The following is a 21,562-nucleotide window of genomic DNA, read 5'->3' as shown; positions in this document are numbered from 1 at the left end:
GGTGTGAACCAATGTAAGCAGAGGTCGAGGTGTGGCGCCCACACCACATGGAGGAATGCCACCCTTCTATGTTACTAGGCAGTACTAGGTGGTAGTGACTCTCATCAACCGGTGCAATAACACCATTTTGCTTATTGGAAGCTTATTGGGCATTTTCAAGGCCATGTTATGTCAAGGATCTGAAGTATATTTTTACCATGAGTATACCATATAAAAAAAATGTCATTACTTCATACAGCATGTCCCCCCCACTTTTACTTACTATTGAATACACAACGAATTGTCAAACTAATAGAGTAAGCTTATCTGCGAAAAGATCTAAACCTCCCAAACACATGTTATGTCAAGGATCTGAAGTATATTTTTACCATGTGTATACCATATAAAAAAAATTTCATTACTTCATACAGCATGTCCCCCCCCCCCACTTTTACTTACTATTGAATACACAACGAATTGTCAAACTAATAGAGTAAGCTTATCTGCAAAAAGATCTAAACCTCCCAAACACATCCTAGTTCGTTTCACAAACATACGTGGTTTCAATTCTAATCTCAATGATGTCCATTTCCACATGCAGTCCGCCAAGCCCCATGTACTTTTTCTGACAGAATCTCAGTTATCGGTTGATTCAACTATGCTGATCTCAGTTTCCCAAATTATTCGCTGTATGATTCCTTTCGCCTCAAAGGTGGTACTTGTGCATATGTCCATTCCAATATTCCCTGTCAGAGACTTGGTAATTTGTAATCTCCTCTCTTTGATCTTCTCTGGCTTAAAATCTCTCTACCTCAATGTGTCAGATTCGTCTGTTGTCTCTACTGTTCTCCCAACTCCACAAATCACTTGGAGCTCTTTGACTTCCTCTCTTTGCAACTTGACTTTCTCCACTCCAACTTTCCTAACAGTGAGGTAATTTTTCTTGATGATTTTAATGTTCACAATTCCAGCTGTCTTCTGTTTTCTAGTCACACTTACTCAGCTGGTCGATATGCTGAGGCTTTTGCAATTACTAATGACCTTGCAGAGATTGTTCATTTACCTACAAGGATACTGGACAATCCTAACCATACAGCCAACAAGCTTAATCTTTTTCTTACAAAAAACCTTTCTAAGTTCATGGTCGAAATGAGTGGTCCTTTAGGCACCTCAGATCACAACTTGGTGATTGTCTCTTCTCCAATGGAGCCTTTATCTCATAGCTATTCCCAACCTTGTGTTGTTTGGCATTACAAGAATGCAAAATGGAATGATCTGCGAGATTTCTTTTCTATCCTTAGCATTAGCATTAGTAGAGGCATTTGATGCAAGAAAGCAAGCTTATGCAGCATCAGCCAAAAAAAAAAAAATCCACTTCCACTTCACCCCTCTGTTCGGGTAAAATACCTGTCCAGCTGAGCCTTAAACTTATTTAGGCTATCAACCTCCACCACAAGGGATGGAAGTCTGTTCCACCAACCAACCACCCGCTGGCTAAAGGCAAATTTCCGCACGTCTATCCTACATCTGTCTTTCCTCAATTTGAATTTATGCCCTCTCAGGTGATTTTTCTGAGCTAGAGGAAGAATCCCATCAGCATTGAGCATGCTTAAACCATTCAAGGTTTTATACACCTCTATCAGATCACCTCGCTGGTGCCTAGTCTCCAGACACTGTAATTTGCAAAACTTAAGCCTTTCTTCGTAAGAGCACCCCTTTGTTCCATTCACTAATCTTGTTGCCCTTCTCTGTACTCGTTCCAGCAGCTCTACATCCTTCTTGAAATGAGGCCTCCAGACCTGTATACAGTACTCTAGGTGTGGCCTGACCATTGCCTTATACAATGGAATAATCACCTCCTTATCCCTGCTGGAAACATTCCTGTATATCATTGACAATACTCCATGAGCTACTCTTGCAGCCCGTCTGCACTGCTCAGAGAACTTCATATCTGCCTGCACAACCACCCCCAAGTCCCTCTACCACTGTCAGTGTAGTACCACAGAGTTGATACGTTGCTCTGGGGTTGCTGTTTCCCATGTGTAGTACTTTACATTTGTCAATGTTAAACTTCATTTGCCACCTCGAAGCCCATCTGCTCAACCTTTCCAGATCCTGTTGCAGCAGCATAGTGTCAGTAGTGTCCTTGACAACCCTGCCAACCTTTGTATCATCTGCAAACTTGGACATTAAGCTTAATATACCATCATCAATATCATTTATAAATACAGAAAACAATAATGGACCCAACACTGAGCCCTGAGGGACTCCACTAATAACATTAGTCCACGATGAGCAGTGTCCATTGATTACCACTCTCTGTCTTCTCCCCCTCAACCACCCCTTTATCCATAGCAGCAATTTGCCTCCAATGTCACACTGCTCCAATTTGTGTAGCAGTCTTCCATGTGCAACAGTATCTAAAGCCTTTCTAAGATCCAAGTATATAATATCAAAGTTATTCCCTGCATCCAGTTCTTTTTTGGATCATAGTATCCAATCAAGTTGGTCAGGCAAGACTTCCCCTTAACAAAACCATGCTGTGTCTGAGCTATAACTGAAGTCTTGTCTAAATGATCCTGCAGTGCTTCTTTAACCAGTGCCTCCATTAATTTTCCTGGAACAGAAGTTAAGCTCACAGGTCTATAATTACTTGTGTCAGCCTTTGATCCTCCTTTGTGAATTGGGGTCACATTTGCACATTTCCAATCTATGGGTACCTCCCCTGAGTCCAAGGAAGGTCTCATAATTATGGCTAAGGGTTTGCTTACTTCCTTTGCTGCCTCCTTTAATATAACTGGATAGATCCCATCCACCCCGGGTGCCTTTCTTGTGTTTATCTTCAACAGTTTCTCCTCCACTTTACTCCCAATTATTTCAAGATTCTGTAGCTTACTGCTAGAGTTGAATACACCTCTAGCATCCCCTTGCTGAATAACTCCTCATGTGTGAATGTCGATGCAAAATATTCATTTAGTTTGTTAGCTACCTGAGCAGGATCATCAACAGTTGACCCATCAATATCAAGTGGACCAATCTGATTCATCCCCTTCCTTCTAGAGTTTACATAAGTAAAGAACTCTTTGCTGTTTTTCTTTGCATCCCTTGCCAAGGATTTCTCTTAATCTGCCTTCGCCTGCCTAACCTCCTTTGTAACTTGGTTGCATATCAACTTGTATCTATCATAGGCTTCTGTGTGATGTGTTAATTTGTAAGTATCCCATACATTTTTCTTCTCTGCCATATGTCTCATTAGTTCATCTGACATCCATTTTGGCCTAAACCTTGAACAATATTTCTTAGTTGGTATGTAAAGCCTAGTAGCTTCCAAGATAAGTTCTTTGAATGCTTCCCATTTTGAATTTGCTGTTGGTAACATTATCAGTTGGTCCCACTGTATAGAATTTAAATACTGTCTCAGTCCATCATAGTCGCCTTTACGGAAGCAGTAACCCTTCCCTTTACCCCTAATGGTAGTTATCTCTTTGAGTAAATCCCACTTCAGCACACTGTGATCACTGCCACCTAGTGGTTCATTTATCTGCAGATTCTTAATGCATGAAGAATCACTGCTGATAATCAAATCAAGAGTATTACTCCCTCTAGTTGCCTCCCGAACATGCTGATGTAGAAAACAATCATCCAATAAATCCACAAAAGCCCTGCTAGTGCGTGAGTAACCAGCCCCCAAATTCCAGTCAATATCTGGGAAATTAAAATCTCCCATTATAAGACTCTCTGATTTACTGGCCCACTCTATTTCCCTGTACAGTTCCTTATTATACTCATCAGAGTCATTAGGCCTATAGCACACTCCTACTCTCAATTTTGATCTCCCAATGCTTATGTCACAGCAAACTGACTCAACACTGCACTGTCCAGCGATGTCGACTGGCTTCACTTCCTTGGTTTTTGTGTGTTTCTTAACTAATAGCATAACCCCTGCCCCTTCCTATCCTGTCTATCCTTTCTGTAGACGTTGTACTCCCCAAATTGCAGAGTCTGCATCCCTTATATCTGTGTGACACCACGTCTCTGATATCCCAACAATATCTGCCTTTGATGTTTTGAGCAATACCCCTCAAATTCATCAAATTTATTTACTAAACTCCTAGCATTGGTGTACACGCAAGTATACCTGCACCTGTTTCTATTCTTAGCTACCCTAACACAACCCATGTGTTTACTTGTACCGCAATGGCTCCCAGCAGTCTCTGAAATACCATGCATCTTGTTTTTCAGGCTTCTGCTCATTCTAATAGAAGCAGTGCAGGATTCTCTTTCACCTCTGCCAGTGGCTACTGTCAATCTATTGGTCTTTGTCTCCCCCCCAAGCTAGCAGTTTTCCGACCCACCTAACACTGCCTTGATAGCATCAGCAAATATTCTTGCACCCTTTCTATTTAAGTGTATCCCATCCCTGTAGAAGCAATCTCTCCTGTGAAGTCTTTACTTGGTTGGATTACTGTTTCTGAACTTCTGATGTCAATGTTTGCTCAGATCGTGTCAGTGAAATTATTCTTGTAGGAATGAAATCCTTTATTCCATACTCCACTTTAAAATCTCGTCCTTTATCTAAACATTGGTTTTCCAATAAATTTGCTAAGTCTTGATGCTAAGTCATTTGCTAAGTCATCAATAAATCTTGATGCTGTTCAAGAGAAGAATGCTGCATATCGTAATTGGCTTGTTTCCAATTCTTCAGTTTCATTTTCTGCCTACACCAAAGCTCACAACAATTGTAAAGCAATTATTAATCAGTCCAAACTAGAATTTGAACAGGCTAAGAGTAGAAAACTTGCTTCTTGCCCTAGTTGTAGCCAAGCATTCTGGTCTCTTGCCAAAGCTATTGGCCGCAACTTTTGCTCATCTTTGCTCTCACCTCTGTCAAAACCAGATGGTTCTATTGTCACTTCAGCCAAGGATAAAATTGACCTGCTAGCATCCCATTTTTCTTCCAATTCATGTATTAATGAACTTGGTAAAACACTTCCCACCTTTCCCAAAACACTCTATTCAATGCCTCCTCTGGTCTTCCGCGAAAAGGAAGTAGTAGTAGTAGTGGCATGTGATGCAAAAAAAGCAAGTGTATAAGCTTATGCAGCATCAGCCAAAAAAAAATAAAAAAAAAACACACCATTCCCTCCAAATGCCTGTCCAGTTCGTCCTTAAATTTATTTAACCTATCAACTTCCACAATGACAAATGGAAGTTCCAGCAATTAACCACTCGCTGGCTAAAGGCAAATTTCCGCACATCTATTCTACATCTGTCTTTTCTTAATTTGAATATATGCCCCCTTAGGTTCGTAATCTGAACAAGTGGATGTTTCCCATCAGAATTCAACGTGCTCAACCCATTCAAGGCCTTATACACCTCAATCAGATCATTGCACAGGTGCCTAATTTCCAGCCACTGCAATTTGCAGAACTTAAGCCTCTCTTGGGAAGAGGATCCCTTCATTCCCCTCACCAATCTTGTTGCCCTTCTCTGTACACAGTCAAGGAAATCTACATCCTTCCTAAAATGAGGCCTCCAGACCTGTACGCAGTACTCAAGGGTCTGCCTAACCATTGCATTATGCAAGGGACAATCACCTCCTTTTTCCTGCTAGTAAAATGCCTATATATCACTGACAAAACCCCATGACCTGACCTGGCAGCCTGTCTGCATTGCTCAGAAAACTTCATATCTGACTGCACAATTACTCCCAGGTCTTTTTCATTTTCTATCACCTTAAGTGTAGTACCACACAGTTGGTACATTTCTCTGGGGTTACTTCTACCCATATGCAGTGCTTTGCATTTGTCAAGATTAAACTTCAGTTGCCATTTCTTAGCCCATCTACCCAAATTATCTAGATCCTGTTGCAGTAGCACACTGCCATTACTTTCATTAACAACCCTGCCAACCTTTGTATCATCTGCAAACTTCGACACTAAGCCTCATATACCTTCATCAATATCATTGATAAATTTACAAAACAACAGAGGACCCAACACCGAACCCTGTGGGACCCAACTGATAACATTAGTTCACGAAGAGCAGCACCCATTAATTACCACCCTCTGTCTTCTATCACTCAACCATCCTTTTATCCGTTGTAGCAACTTACCTTTAAAACCATTCTGCTCCAATTTGTTCAAAAGTCTTTCATGCACAGTAGTGTCAAAAGCTTTTCTGAAATCCAAATATATGATATCAAAATTATTTTTTGCATCCAGTTCCTTTGTAACCATATCAGAAGGATTTTGATGGATCTTGATGCTAAGAAAGCGCCAGGTATTTTTAATGTTATTTTTTGAATTGTTCTCAAATCCTGTGCTCTGAACTTACTCCTGTTCTTTGCCTCCTTTTTTCACTTTCTTATTCCACGGGAGTTTTTCCTTCTGCTTGAAAATTTGCTCATATTCGACCAGTTCCTAAAAGAGTGACAAATCCCTCCCATCCAATTAAAATCCCATTGCAGTTACTTCTACTCTTTCTAAAGTAATGGAGAAATCAATTAACTGCCAACTCTTAAACTACCTAGAAACCTTCCGACTGATCAATGATCACCAGTATGGATTCCGTCAGTGTCGATCCACTGGTGATATTCTGGCTTATGTTACCCATTTATGGACAGATTCGAAGGAAAAAGTCTGTGAAACACAAGCAGTTACTCTTGACATCTCAAAGCCTTTCAATCGTGTTTGGCATAAAGGTCTTTTAAACAACTTCCATCTTATGTTTATCCAGTTTTCTCTCTGATCGCTCACTGAGGGTGATGGTAGATGGCTCGCTATCTTCTAACTTCTCCACTAATGCTGGTGTCCCCCAAGGTTCACTTCTTTCTCCCACTCTTTTCCTCTTGTATATTAATGATCTTCCATTGACTGGAAATCCTATCCATAGTTTTGCCGATGATGGCACATTGCATTGCACTTTCCATTTTGAGAAACCTTGCCCTGCTCAATAAGCTTCAACTTCTCGAATATCTGCTACCAATTCCTTAAATGCCGATCTCCAGGTAATTCTCCAGTGGGGCAAAGACAACTTAGTTGATTTCAATCTTTCTAAAACTCAATCTCTTTTTTTTTTTTTTTTTATGTGAATCCCAAACACAAGAGGTATCAGAACCTATAGTACTTTGTACCGTGCTTGGGTTGGAGGTTGAGAAGACGAAAGAAGATATTTGTTGACATTAGACTTGAACTTCTTTAGATTGTAATTTTCAGGAAATACGTATGAAGGAAGGTTGTTCCAGAAAACAGCAGTTGAATGAATAAATGAGGAAGATGAAAAGTTGGTTCTGTGGGTTTGAAGTTGGACAGTAAATGGATGTTGGCTGGTGGCTGCATGTGTTCGGACTGTTTTGAAAGAGAGAGCAGGAATTATAAAAGCCAATTCGGAAGAACAGTGCCCATGGAAGTATCTGTAGAAGAGGCATGCAGCAGAAACAGTGCGTCTATGAGAAAACGAGTGGAGAGACTGTTAGAGATGAATCATTAATTAACCTAACTGCCATCTTCTGAATGGAATCAAGAAGCCTGAGAGAGGTTTTGGGGGCACCACCCCAGAGGTGGGAACAATATTCCAAGGCAGGGCAGATTTGCGATTTATACAGAATAAGCAGCTGTTTGGAAGAAAAGTAACGCCGAGAGCGAAAGTGAAAACCAAGTTTTTTAGATGCAGAGGAAGCAATATTTGTAATATGTTTGTGCCAAGAGAGATTAGAAGTCAGCGTAATCCACAAAAGAGATATATAATTTTGCCTAGAAATCGGAGTGTCACTAAAGATAAGCATAGGAGCAGAAGAATCCTTTTTGCGAGATATAAGACAAGACTGAGTTTTAGAAGGGTTAAAATCACTAAGTTGTCTTTGCCCCACTGGAGAATTACTTGAAGGAATTGGTAGCAGATTTTCGAGAAGTTGAAGCTGATTGAGCAGGACAAGGTTTCTCAAAATGGAAAGATGAATGTAATGTGCTATCATCGGCAAAACTATGGATAGGATTTCCAGTCAATCGAAGAAGGTCATTGATATACAAGAGGAAAAGAGTGGGGGAAAGAACTGAACCTTGGGGGACACCGGCATTAGTGGAGAAGTTAGAAGACAGAGAGCCATCTACCATCACCCTCAGTGAGCGATCAGAGAGAAAACTGGATAACCAATTACTAAAAACAGTTGGCAAACCATAAGATGGAAGCTTGTTTAGAAGACCTTTATGCCAAACACGATCAAAAGCCTTTGAGATGTCAAGAGCAACTACTTGTGTTTCACCGAACCTTTCCATTGAATTAGTCCATAAATGGGTAACATAAGCCAGAATATCACCAGTGGATCGACACTGACGGAATCCATACTGGTGATCGTTGATCAGACGGAAGGTTTCTAGGTAGTTTGATTTCTCCATTACTTTAGAAAGAGTAGAAGTAATTGCAATGGGATGATAATTGGATGGGAGGGATTTGTCACCCTTTTTAGGAACTGGCTGTATATGAGCAAATTTCCAAGCAGAAGGAAAAACACCTTTGGAATAAGAAAGTGAAAAAAGGCGGCAAAGAATAGGAGTAAGTTCAGGAGCACAGGTTTTGAGAACAAGTGGAGAAATACCATCGAGACCTGGAGCTTTCTTAGCATCAAGATTCATCAAAATCCTTCTGATATCCTTTTGATGGAAGACCACAGGAGGCATTGAATGGAACGTGCTGGGAATGGTGGGAGGTATTTTACCAAGATCATTAATACATGAGCTGGAAGAAAAATGGGATGCTATCAGGTCAGCTTTATCCTTGGCTGAAGTTACAACAGAACCATCTGGTTTGGACAGGGGTGGGAGCAGAGATGGGCAAAAGTTGCGGCCAATAGCTTTGGCAAGAGACCAGAATGCTCGGCTACCATTAGGGCAAGAAGCAAGTTTTCTACTTTTAGCCTGTTCAAACTCTAGTGTGGACTGATTAATAACTGCTTTACAATAGTTGCGAGATTTGGTGTAGACAGAAAATGAAACTGAAGAATTAGAAACAAGCCACGATATGCAACATTCTTCTCTTGGTCAGCCTTAGCACATTTATTGGAAAACCATGGTTTAGATAAAGCACGAGATTTTAAAGTGGAGTGTGGGATAAAGAATTCCATTCCTGCAAGAATAATTTCACTGACACGATCTGAGCAAACGTTGACATCAGAAGTTTTGAAACAGTAATCCGACCAAGGAAAGAAGAAAAGAAGTCTCGCAGGTCATCCCATTTCGCATTCTAGTAATGCCAAACAACACGAGGTTGGGAATAGCCATGAGATAAAGGTTCCATTGGAGAAGAGACAATCACCAAGTTGTGATCTGAAGTGCCTAAAGGACCTCTCACTTCAACCGTATTCTAAGAAGGGTTGTTTGTGAGAAAAAAAGATCAAGCGTATTGGCTGTATGATTAGGATTGTCCGGTATTCTTGTAGGTAAATGAACAATCTGTGCTAGGTCATTAGTAATTGCAAAAGCCTCAGCATCTCGACCTGCTGGGTCGGTGTGACTAGAAAACGGAAGCCAGCTGGAGTTGTGAACATTAAAATCACCAACGAAAATTACCTCACTGTTAGGAAAGTTGGACTGAAGGAAGTCAAGTTGCAAAGAGAGGAAGTCAAAGAGCTCCAAGTGATTAGTGGAGTTGGGAGAACGGTAGAGACAACAGATGAATTTGACACAGTGAGGTAGAGAGATTTTAAGCCAGAGAAGATCAAAGAGAGGTGATTCCAAATATCAGAACGGACATATGCACAAATACCATCTTTTAGGCGAAAGGAATCATACAGCGAATAATTAGGGCATTTGAGGTGAGCAGTAGTTGAATCAACTGATAACTGAGATTCTGTCAGAAAAAGTACATGGGGTTTGGTAGACTGCAAGTGGAAATGGACATCGTTGAGATTAGAATTGAAACCACAGATATTTGTGAAATGAATTAGGAAGTCCTTGGGAGGTTTAGATCTTTTTTTGCAGATAAGCTTGCTCTATTAGTTTGACAATTCATGGTTTATTCAATAGTAAAAAAAAGTGGGTGGGACATGCTGTATGTAGTAATGAAATTTTTGGATATAGCGTACATGTGGTAACCCAGATCCTTGACATAACGTGGCCTTGACAATGCTCCCCGCATATACACTACTCGGACTACCTCCAGTCACTATCTGGCAGAGTAGAGGTAGCAAGATTATACACTAGCTGATCCGGAAGCCTCCTAGAGAGTTACCAATAGGTAACTCTCTAGGAGGCGTCGGTCCGGTGCTAACTAGCGTCCGGGTACAGCTCTAAAACACCGTTTTAGAGCTGTACCCTCGAAATGTAGGGAATATTGGATCTCGCCACGTCATTCATCATAACCTCAAAAGTCATCAATCATACTGGATGATGGAAGAGATAGGGAAGGGTTGACCAGAACTTAGCTCTATAGACTAAACATTGGTTCCACCACTTCAAGCCTCCAATAAGCAAAGTGGTGGTATTTCACCAGTTGATGAGAGTCATCTACCACCTAGTACTGCCTGGTAACATAGAGGGCGGCGTTCCTCCATGTAGTGTGGGCACCACACCTCGACCCCTGCTTATGTTGGTTCACACCTAGGTGGTCACCCACAATGTACTTGTGCATGGAGGTTATACCCAGGATTACTAACAATCCCACCATCGTGAAGGTGCAAGCAGAGGATTTGCCTGTCACAGATCATCCAGACTTCGCCGAAATTGGGTCCACTTGACTTGAGTGTCACCCGAATATCAGTTCCATCAGCGTTTTAGTCTCCCAGGTAGCAAGTACAGCTTGTCTGCCATATCTGAGAGAATGTCTGTGACACCCTCAAGGACCAAGTCTAGTCTTATATCTCACAAAAATGATTCTTCTGCTCCTATGCTTAACTTTGATGACACTCTGATTTCTAGGCAAGGTGATATCTCTTTTGGGTATTACCCTGACTTGTAATCTCTCTTGGCACAAGCACATTACAAATATTGCTTCCTCTGCATCTAAAAAACTTGGTTTTCTCTTTTGCTCTCTGCATTACTTTTCTTCCAAACAGCTGTTCACTCTACAAATCGCAAATCCACCCTACCATGGAATATTGTTCCCACGTATGTGTCCCCAAAACCTCTCTCAGGCTTCTAGTTTCCATTCAGAAGAGGGCAGTTAGGTTAATTAATGACTCCTCTTTAACGGAGTCGCTCCACTCCGTGTCATAGATATACTGTTTCTGCTGCATGCCTTTTCTACAGATACTTCCATGGGCACTGTTCTTCTGAATTGGCTTCTATTATTCCCACTCTCTCTTTCAAAACAGTCTGGACATGTGCTGCCAACATCCATTTACTGTCCAACTTGAAACTCCCAGAACTAACTTTTCATCTTCCTCGTTTATTCATTCAACTGCTGTTTTCTGGAACAACTTTCCTTTGTACGTATTTCCTGAAAATTACAGTGTACTGAAGTTCAAGTCTAATGTCAACAAATATCTTCTTTTGTCTTCTCAACCTCCAACCCAAGCATGGTACCAAATACCATAGGTTCTAATACCTCTCGTGTTTGGGGGTTTCATAAAAAAAACATACACATATATGTGTATAAAGAAATTTTAAGACAGCATTTGGAATACTGTGTTCAAGTATGGGCATATATGGAGACCACAACTAACAAAAGACTGCACTTCTTGAAAGTACCGAATACACACACACACACACACACACACACACACACACACACACACACACACACACACACACACACACACACACACTTTTTCCCTAAAATGGCTGGTTTCCAAGCTCTGTAGCCCACATATTCAAAGTCTTTCCTTTATATGGGTGTACCTTTTTTGTTAATATCGGGCATGTTGCCTACCTTTCGGTACTTTCAAGAAGTGCGGGTCTTTTGTTAATTGTGGTCTCCATATATGGCCATACTTGAACACAGTATTCCAAATGCTGTCTTAAAATTTATTTATACAGTGGGATTATCTCCCTGTCCCTACAAGCAGTGGTGAACTATAGTGGGCTGGCATGGGCTTGCAAGAGCCCATTGTTATTTTTTTTGAAAATTTACAAGCCCATTGTGAGACGATCATTTATTTTACAAATGAAATCCTGAATGCAATTATTGAGTATCCAGGGGCGAGCGGGGCCCCATCCCCAGCATTTTAATGGCGCTATCGATCAGTTATGTATTTTAAAATTACTTCATTTTTGATTGAATTACAGTTGGACCTCTGTTTTACAAACTTCTTTATTAACGAATATTTTTAAATTCCCCTTGGTAATTACATTTAAAATAGTTTCCATTGAATAAAGAAAATTCCCATATAACGACGGATTGGGAGAGACAACTTTGTATGTATTGATCTCACCTCTGACCAGTTACTGCAGTAGTAACTTCAGGAAGCATGATTGTGACAACATATTATTCAAAAATTCTAAAAAGTTAGAACTCCAGACACCATGTTATCCAGTTATCATTGTAAGGCGAGGCATGACAGCCAGGTTTTTTTTTTTTAGATAGACTTAGAAACGTTTTACACATTCACATGCATGGTTAAGGGAGTAATAAGTCACATCTGTCCCAACCCCTGATTCCCCCCTGACTCAAGATATCATACCAGTCACGAAAAATGTTGCATGCGCTCTAATCACACTACTAGTAGGGCGAGCATGGGAAGTGCCTCTGGTGGAAGTCGCAGATGACGTCACTTCCATGACCAATCAAATTTACTAGGTATAAAGTAGTAAAAACTGCGAACCCATTGTTAAAATATTCGCAGCTTACCACTGTCTACAAGTGACTGTTCAGTACATCATTGATGGGACACCATAAGCTTTCCTTTGATATCTGTCTGCACTGCTTAGTAAACTTCCCTATTAAACCATATCATAACTATCAAATCCATTTTTTTCCTCTGTTGTTTTTAGTTCAACTCCACCAACTGTATAAGTTACTTTGGGGTTACTGTTCTCCTTGCATTTTGCTACATTAAAACTGCCACTTTTCTGACTTTCTGTGAAGTCTCTCTCAGTCATCCCAAAGAAGGTTTTCTTGGCATTGATCATCAACTACTTTACCAACTTGGACAACTGCAAATTTTGACATCACACCCTCTATCCTTCAACAGTGGTCATAGTACCAATTCTTGGGGAACACCTTCATCTTATTTAACCCTGCCTAAAGAATAATCATCTGCCTTCTGCCATCTTGTGATCCTGTCTGTCATCTGAGAATTTTTCCTCTGATTCAATCATGTTCCAGCTTATACAATAACCTCTTAGATCCTCTTAGATTAGTACTGAGTCAAATACTTTGTTGAAATGAAAATAATGTTGAAATTATTTCTTACATTCAGCTGACAAGTGGCTGTCAAAATTGCTAACCAGGTTAGCAAAGCGTTATTTGGTTTTTATTGGACTGTAAGCACAACTATCTTGTTTTGAGTGACCTTAGAACAGAAACTACTGTGACTTTTTGATCTCTCCATGGGCATAGTCATCTTGTTCTACGTTGGTTTTATGGCATATCTTAACATCAGCATCTTTAGATTATATTTCACACAGTGTATTGTTTGTGTATGTGTTCACGAACATGTTGTACTGACTGAAAATGAGAATGACTCCCCCGACTCATCGAATGACCTCTACTCACTCCACCTGAGATTCACTAATTTCTGCCAAGGAACCTTTAAGAATTCCTCCATTCTCCAACAGTTCTTTCCTTTCCAAATGAGTGACAAGTTATGAAGCTGCGATATTACCACCATATGTCCTTTGATTTTTTCTGCTGGCAGAAACTGCATAATGTTTGTGAAAGATAGACAAGGACTTGGTAGAACTGAACATGAAGTTTTTGCTTGGGTTATGTTAAAAAGTCACTGGTGGTAATTTTTTTTTTTCTTGCTTGTCTGTCTGGCAGTTAAAAAGCATGAATAGGCTTCAAACACATCAGGACTATCATTGCAAGTTTCAAAAATTAAGAGAAATATTTTAAATTTTGAAACTGCTTATAATAAAAATATTTTCCAGCTAATCTGGAATATATTTCAGAAATGAATAAGTTACTTGAAAGTGTTCTTTTTTTTTTTTTTTTTTTTGAAATTTTAACAATCTCTGAATGTGCGTGATTCACAGAACAGAAGAAGCAGGCTCAGCAAGTAAAAATAACATTTCTTGGTGACTTCCTGATTTCATTTCAAGACTGAAGCACACTGTTCTGCATTAAAAGAGCAGTTTAATAGGTTATAGTTATATTTAAGGGAAGAAAAATGTTCCTTAATTGTGGAAAAATTCATAAAAAATGGGTGTTTAAGTGTTTGTACCAATAAGCAAAGCTTGGTTTTTGATATATGGCCAGTAATGACAATTAGGAATAATTGCTTTGAGGAATGATGCCTTTTAAAGTTTACTGTTGGCCAAGATGCTCATTTATAAATTTGAAAATATTTTCATTTGTAAAACCAAGGAAAAACAGCTTCTTATTTGGTTTTTGATCACTTGTCATCATTAATTTCTTTAGCCAGCAAGTCGTTGATAGCTGGAGCAAGTTGTCCTAGCAGGTAGTTGAGGCTGACAGTTTGAATAAATTAAAAGCTCAACTGGATACTTACTGTACAAGGAGGGAAGCACATAATTTGTGTTTTCTTATCTACTTTTTTGGTTTTTTTTTTTTTTTTTTTTTTTTGCCAGTGCAGCAAAAGGCTTCCTTGCACTATATGGCAAATACTACTACTATACAGGGTGATTCACTACCAGTGCGACAAACTTGCAGGAGGTGTAGGGGGCACAAAGATGAATCAGAATCATAGCATTGCAGGGTCCGAAATGCCTTCATCATGCGGTAGAGGACATTGAACGGGATGTTGCGTGAACAGCGATCCCGCTGGAAGTCAGCATTTGCGAACCAGTTCCCAAGGCAGTAGGATGGACAAGTATTCAAATGTTGAACTGGCCGACATGCACCTCGCGTATGGAGCTGCGGACTGTAATGGACGCGCCGCTCTGTGCTTGTACCAGGAACGTTTCCCACACAGGCGTGCTCTTCATCATACGATTTTAATCGTATGAGAAGGTTACATGAGACTGGTTGTTTCACGAGAGGTACCATGAATCGAGAGCGAACGACAAGGACGCCAGACAATGAGAATGTCCTATGTCTTGCAGAAGGCAATCCGAGTATGAGTACTCGAGCGATAGGCCAACGATTGGGTATTTCCCAATCCACTGTATGGAGGATACTGTCAGCAAACCAAATGAATTCATACCATCTGCAACGCATTCAGTCATTGGAGCCTGCGGATTATCCACTCCGGAGGACTTTTGCTACTTGGTTTCTTCAACAGCAGTGGTTCGCAAATGCTGATTTCCAGCAGGATCGCTATTCACGCGACCTCCCATTCAACGTCCTCTACCACATGACGAAGGCATTTCGGACCCTGCAATGCTATGTGATTCCGATTCGTCTTTGTGCCCCCTACACCTTCTGCAAGTTTGTCGCACTGGTAGTGAATCACCCTGTATAAATGTATGCTATTACATCATATGAAATGATTTTATTTTTTATACAAATTGTATACAATCTGTATTAAAATATTGATCCAAGTAATTTAAGATAAGACTAATAAGAGCAAACAGATTAATAACATAATTATCTCTTTTATTGTTGATTGTAATCCTAGCTATTAGGATTACCAGCTGATTACAAAATTTAAAAAGTAAATATCCCATACTGAAATAATTTTTCCATTCATATTGTCTTCTGGTATATTTCTTATTTTATACAGATTTACTGTATTTGCCTGAATGTAAGCCAAGCTTCCCCGCGTTCCATAATTGATACTTTTTTAAAAGCAGAGTTCAGCTTATCAGTTCTTACGGGAAATTGGTGATAGGTAGTGCTGCTACTTAGCATGTTTTATATGCATGCTTTATTTGATTGAGGTCTTGGAGTTTGGCTTTCCATTCCATACCTGACATACTCTCCCTCTGAAGGCATTGGATTGATAGGTGAGCTCTGTTAAGATGTGTATTATCATTCATTAAAAGAAATATTGTGGGGGAGAGGGGGGAATTGTCACTGGATTGTCTAAATCCATAGTTTATTTATTTCAAGTAAAATATTTGAAAAATGTCAACCTATAGACCTGGAAATTGCTGGGTTTTCAACAGTAATTCTATATAAGCATGAATTGCCAAATTAAATTTCAAAATTTGAGTATATAAGAGAAATAGTAATTTTCTCGGTGGGCAGCATAATTATTTGGCTAACTTATTGTGTATTAACTATATTATTTTATTCCTATATATTTTTGCATCCCCTTTAGCTGTTAGATAAAATTCAGTGAGAAGCACAGCAATTGGCATTTGACACAATTAAATTGCAATTTAAGAGCAATTTAATTGTGCCTGTTTTCTTAATATTTCATTTTTAAAAAAAGTGCTGTTAATTATAATTTGATATACAACTACATTTTGTCCCTATTTCTTGATTGTGAGCTTCTTGTTCCCCTATTTCTGTACCATTAACCCATCCTACATATAGGAATAAAAGTTAGTAACATAGAGAAATTGGGAAAAAAGCAGGCAGCCAGCTGCCAATAGCAAGCTACCAACACATTCTCCATTCACTTCTACTTGGTTTTTTCTCTTTAAGTTCATATAGCTTCTCACAACATTAAATAATATAAGATATTACAGTGGATTCCGGTTATTTGGGCCACCGGTTAATCGGGGCAGCCGTTTATTTGGGGCAAATCTTAAAAAACAGAAACCAATCGAGAAAATAGCCAGGGTTTACTTCGCTTAATTGGGACAAAATGCCGTTTAATCGGGGCAGGAGACCACAGCACTGGAGATTACCCTACGATTGTCTCCGACCGTACCATGTAGTTTGGTCGGATTTCTGGAGGTCACAACCATAAAACAATAAAAACAATTAGCAGTCACCTGTTTATTGGGCTTTTGTGTTAGTGAAATCTGTCATAAACGGATAGTAAACTCGATCTTATTGAATTTGCGATAATACCGACAGCTGGAATTCTGTGGGTTATTATGGTAAAATGTGTTTACACTTCCATGAAATCTTCAATCATATAAAAAAATAATTTTCATAATCTTCTCTTCATTCCTATTTTTAAAGCTTCGTAATTTGTTACTCCGTTCTCACTTGCGCGTGTTGTGTTACTTGCAATTTGTGTGTGCGGTATTCTTTGTTATTGATTGCTTATCTTTTTACCGTTTTAAATTTTAACCCCCACCCACAAATGACAGTGAACAGAAATGTCAACTAGTTTAATTAGTATGTACATATTACAGTACGTATTAATTCTTCCGATTATATCGTATATTCTTTTGAATTTCACATATTTAATTTTTTAATTGGTAAGGTAATAAAGGGTAAATTTGTACTTAATATATCTTTACTATAGCCTCTGGATAATATTCCTCCTATTTTTGCTAATTAGAATCTCTGTTTAATAGAATTAAAATTCAATTCACAAACGTGATCACAATGACTGGCGCTTATTATACATCGTATAGTGAACGGTACTTTACAATGGTGACTCCATCGTAACGTGATTTGATTGGACAGTGAACCAATTGTAAAGGGGGGGGGAGTACATTGTATTTTTAACTATTTACGAGAAACTTCGGATAATTGGGGCAGCCGCTTAATCGGGCCAAAATGCACTAGTCCCGATGTGTCCCAATTAACCGGAATGGACTGTATTATGTGGCAAGTAATAAGGAAAGCTGATAGTGCAATTAGACATAAAGCTCTCTTGCTAATATAGAAGACCATCAAGACAGCATGTAGGATTTTCTGATTCACTGGTACTCAAAAACTAAGGAACAAGCACAGAAATATAAATTAAATACTATAGCATATGGGATGTTATAGCATATTAGATTATAACACATTAGCAAGGCAAAACTGGACAAAACCACAACCTGAAATTTTTGGCTACATGTAAACTCATGCAAATTATGTCTTCTTCCTTCTCTTACTTGCCTGGACAGCCTGGCCACTGAGAGGAGTTGCACGTGTAATCAACGGATAGTATCAGTCCCAGAACGTGATACCCTTTATGCAGGTAATCGCAGAGATTCAGTATTTTAAATTGTAGTTATCTCTTAATGGAAATAACCCACAAGGGTAACAACTCACTTAAAGTCATGATTAGGGTCATGCCAAGTGCGTTTGTAGGCAGCTATAAATAGTACATCATTAACATACCCAATAAGACATGAGGTCTCTGTGGTTAACCGTACAGGCCTCTGCTTGACTTCTCTTGCTGAGAATGAAGCTGTTAACTGGTGGTGGTGGAGATAACAATTCCCATTTCTGCATAAGGGCCAATAAGTTCCACATCCTCTCTAGAGAGGGGAATTGATGATGGATAGTGCTACTAAGCACTATCCATCATGCATGCATAGGATGTTATTAAGAGCATCCCATGTTTGCTCTGATTGAGACCTGAGGGGTATGGCGTTTCATTCCATATGTGATGTACTCTACCACTGAAGGCATTGGATTAATAGGGGATTAATAGGTGAGCTCTGTTAAGATGTGCATTATCATTCATTAAAAGAAAGATTGTGGGCCACTTGTGATTCCAACTCGTGCCATTAACCCCTTCCCCAAACATATTTCTTTTTACATTGTTTAGATGAATGGAATCAGTTTCTCTGTACTTTAAAGAGATGAAGGCGCAGTGAAGAGCATCATGGCCCATTTCAACTGAGTGCTCTTGAAATGCTCCTCTTGAAACAAATTCAAATGGGCTGTAGTGTGTAGTGGTCAAGGGAACACAGACAGTCGGTGGTCATGCATAAAGTCTTCTCATATGAAGCTTTCTATAAGTGGGTTTGCTAGTTGATATACGTGGGTAAGCCAAACTATAGATCCAAGTCCTCAGGCAAGTTGTATTTAAATATAAACAACCTGTTACAGATTGTAACAGGTTGTTTGTGTTTGTTTATGTTGTAATATTGGTTTATTTCATTAGTGATGATAGTTTGTTTCTACTTTTACTAGAAATGTTACTTGGATTTTCTGGTTTTTTTTTTCCTTAAATTTGAGCACCAGTGCATTTAATATTTTGAAAAAATTGAGAAATTAAATAATTGGATATAAGAAAACTCTTCTAGTCAAAGGGTCATTTAATTGTTGGAATAAATTACTATCTAATCTTATAGAATTGGAGTGCTTATATAAAAAAAGGTTTTCTAAATTTTGATGAATGCTGGAGGGAGCAAGGTTTTTTTTTTTTTTTTTTAAGGCTTAATGCTGAATCAGCTTGGCTTTTTGGGATCAGCTTTCTTTTATTACACTAATAATTTAATAATCTGTTGTCAATACTGCAAATATAATAGGTATTTCTGCTTGTTTCCCTGAGATACCTAAGTATAGAGGTGAAAGCAGATTTATATTACCTTTATAAACAACAAATAAAGATCTTGTTGTACTTTTGTATGTCCTTTATAAGTTCCTTTTCCAGTATCGTGTATTTCTGTCCAGTATAATATTCCTCTTCTGATATAGAAACTTTGTGCCATCATGATTAGTAGAGGTTAAGCTCACCATTTTATCATACTGTATGGGAAAAAAAGTCGCAGTTTAAATCTCATTGTGATAGGAATTTTGCATGGTGTTATATCACTGGATTTTTGTTTTTTGCCAGTAAACCTAACGGAGAATACACACAAATACAAACACAGTATATTTGTGTCTTGGTGATTAACACAATACATGAGATGAAACCCCTGTATAAATTGTCCCAACTTTTGGTCTTTCTTGATTAGGCCACCTAATGATAGGATTCAACCACGGAATACAGAAACCTCACCAATTGTTAAGGAGTTCTGTTGTGTGTGGGAGTTAAACTTAATTATTGTCATATTTTAAATGAAATAATATTCATGTGGTTCAATTATTCCTCTTTCACATTAATTCAAAATAAAAATAATTCTTTTGAAATTTAAGGTGTTGAATTTGTTATATTATCATTAATGAATGCCATATAACATTTTTTTTTTCTGCTATTAATTTTGCTTTACTTTAATATGTATATCAGTAGCTGTTTTATTTTTACAGAAATCATTTGATGCTCATCCACGTAAAGAAAGTCAAGTAAGATTGATGGCTTGGGCAGGAGATGGTGTATGGGTATCCATACGACTTGATAGTACTTTGCGTCTTTATCATGCTCATACTCATGAACATTTACAAGATGTGGATATTGAACCTTATGTTAGCAAAATGCTGGGTATGCTTCATTTTTTTTACCCTCCTCTCTCTCTCTCTCTCTCTCTCTCTCTCTCTCTTTTAAAAGAAATTTCACTTGCCTCATTCTTTGGAATGAAAATTATTAGCAGTATCTTTTTATTTAATTTGTACCAGTGGAATACAATTGGGTACCGAAAATCTGACAACCTCAAGGCTTGACTCATGCTATTTTGTGGAATTATCTGGTTTATGAGAGCTCATATATTGTGTGTTTGTCTCAGATTAAAATAAGAAAAAGAAATTTGCGCAAATAATTTTAATGAACTGAAGAATCATAATGTGTACAAGTAGAAATGAAGGATGTATACATACCTAATATGTATGTATACATATTAGGTATGTATATGATGATATTTAATTAGTATAGTAATGTATCATCTTTTTTAAAAGATATTCAGTTAAAGAATTCCAAGGAAACAGTATCAAAATCAATGCATTTGAATCTTTAAAAAAAGTGGGCAGTTTTTCTAATGAGTTTTGTTAGGTGCTATTTGATGCCAGTCAACATATTCAGATTTCAGACTTGCACAGTTTGTGATATGTCTGTATTCATTTGTACTGTGGAAATTTTTTTGCTTGATTACTGTATTAACATATGGAAAAGACCATGGCAGAAATAGAGAAGGATAATGTAAATTTTAAGAAATGTGAAAAAATTAACAGTATTGAGAAATACTGAAATTAATGTAGATTATTCTGTGCTGAACAAAGATAGATACAGCCTTCATGTTTGTGACTGTATTTTCTGTGAATAAAATATCTGCAAAAGCAGATAGATTGTTTACAGAAGAAAATTGTGTAGAATATGCAAAGCATGTTTTTTTATACACATAATCTTTGGGATTAATTGTCTTATCTCTGCCTCCCCCCCCCTCCCCTCCTTTTCTAGTCTCTGCCCTTTGTATTGAATGCATCAAAGTTGCATATAATGGAAGGTTAGGCACAGTTGCAGACTATTGTAGTATAGCTGTGACTACAGCTGACAAAAAGAAACACTGTGGACAGGTGTGGAAGAGAGCTCTGAATATATGATTAACACAGTAGAATAACTGCTGGAAACAGAATAAAAGTTCCTCTAAATGAAATGCATGAATGTAACATATGATATGATTTAAGTATGTGATTTGTTGTCTGAAAAATGGCAGTCTTTTAGTTTCTGATTTAGGGAATTTTTTTAATCTACATATTAAGTTGCATGATGATAGTAGAATGTTATCTTAATAAATTTTATTAAGAATATTAATTAAAACAGAAAATGTTAAAAGTAATTAAGAGGTAAAATTGTTATCCTGAGTAG

At 38.4% G+C, this 21,562-nt stretch overlaps 1 protein-coding gene across 1 annotated transcript in view; it reads left to right on the top strand.

Moving 5' to 3' along the window:
- LOC150078024 (C-Jun-amino-terminal kinase-interacting protein 4-like) overlaps positions 1-21,562 on the top strand; it is a 518,865-nt gene that overhangs the window by 407,265 nt on the left and 90,038 nt on the right. The window contains exon 24 of the mRNA XM_090385183.1: positions 20,074-20,245. Within this exon, the coding sequence (XP_090241309.1) occupies positions 20,074-20,245 (172 nt within the window). The remainder of the gene's footprint in view (positions 1-20,073; positions 20,246-21,562) is intronic.

Source organism: Mastigoproctus giganteus, chromosome 11, assembly GCF_048544385.1.
Source record: "Mastigoproctus giganteus isolate SK-2022 chromosome 11, ASM4854438v1, whole genome shotgun sequence".
NCBI lineage: Eukaryota > Metazoa > Arthropoda > Arachnida > Uropygi > Thelyphonidae > Mastigoproctus > Mastigoproctus giganteus.
The sequence above is the reverse complement of the archived record's forward strand: the minus strand, read 5'-3'. Positions and strand labels throughout refer to the sequence as shown.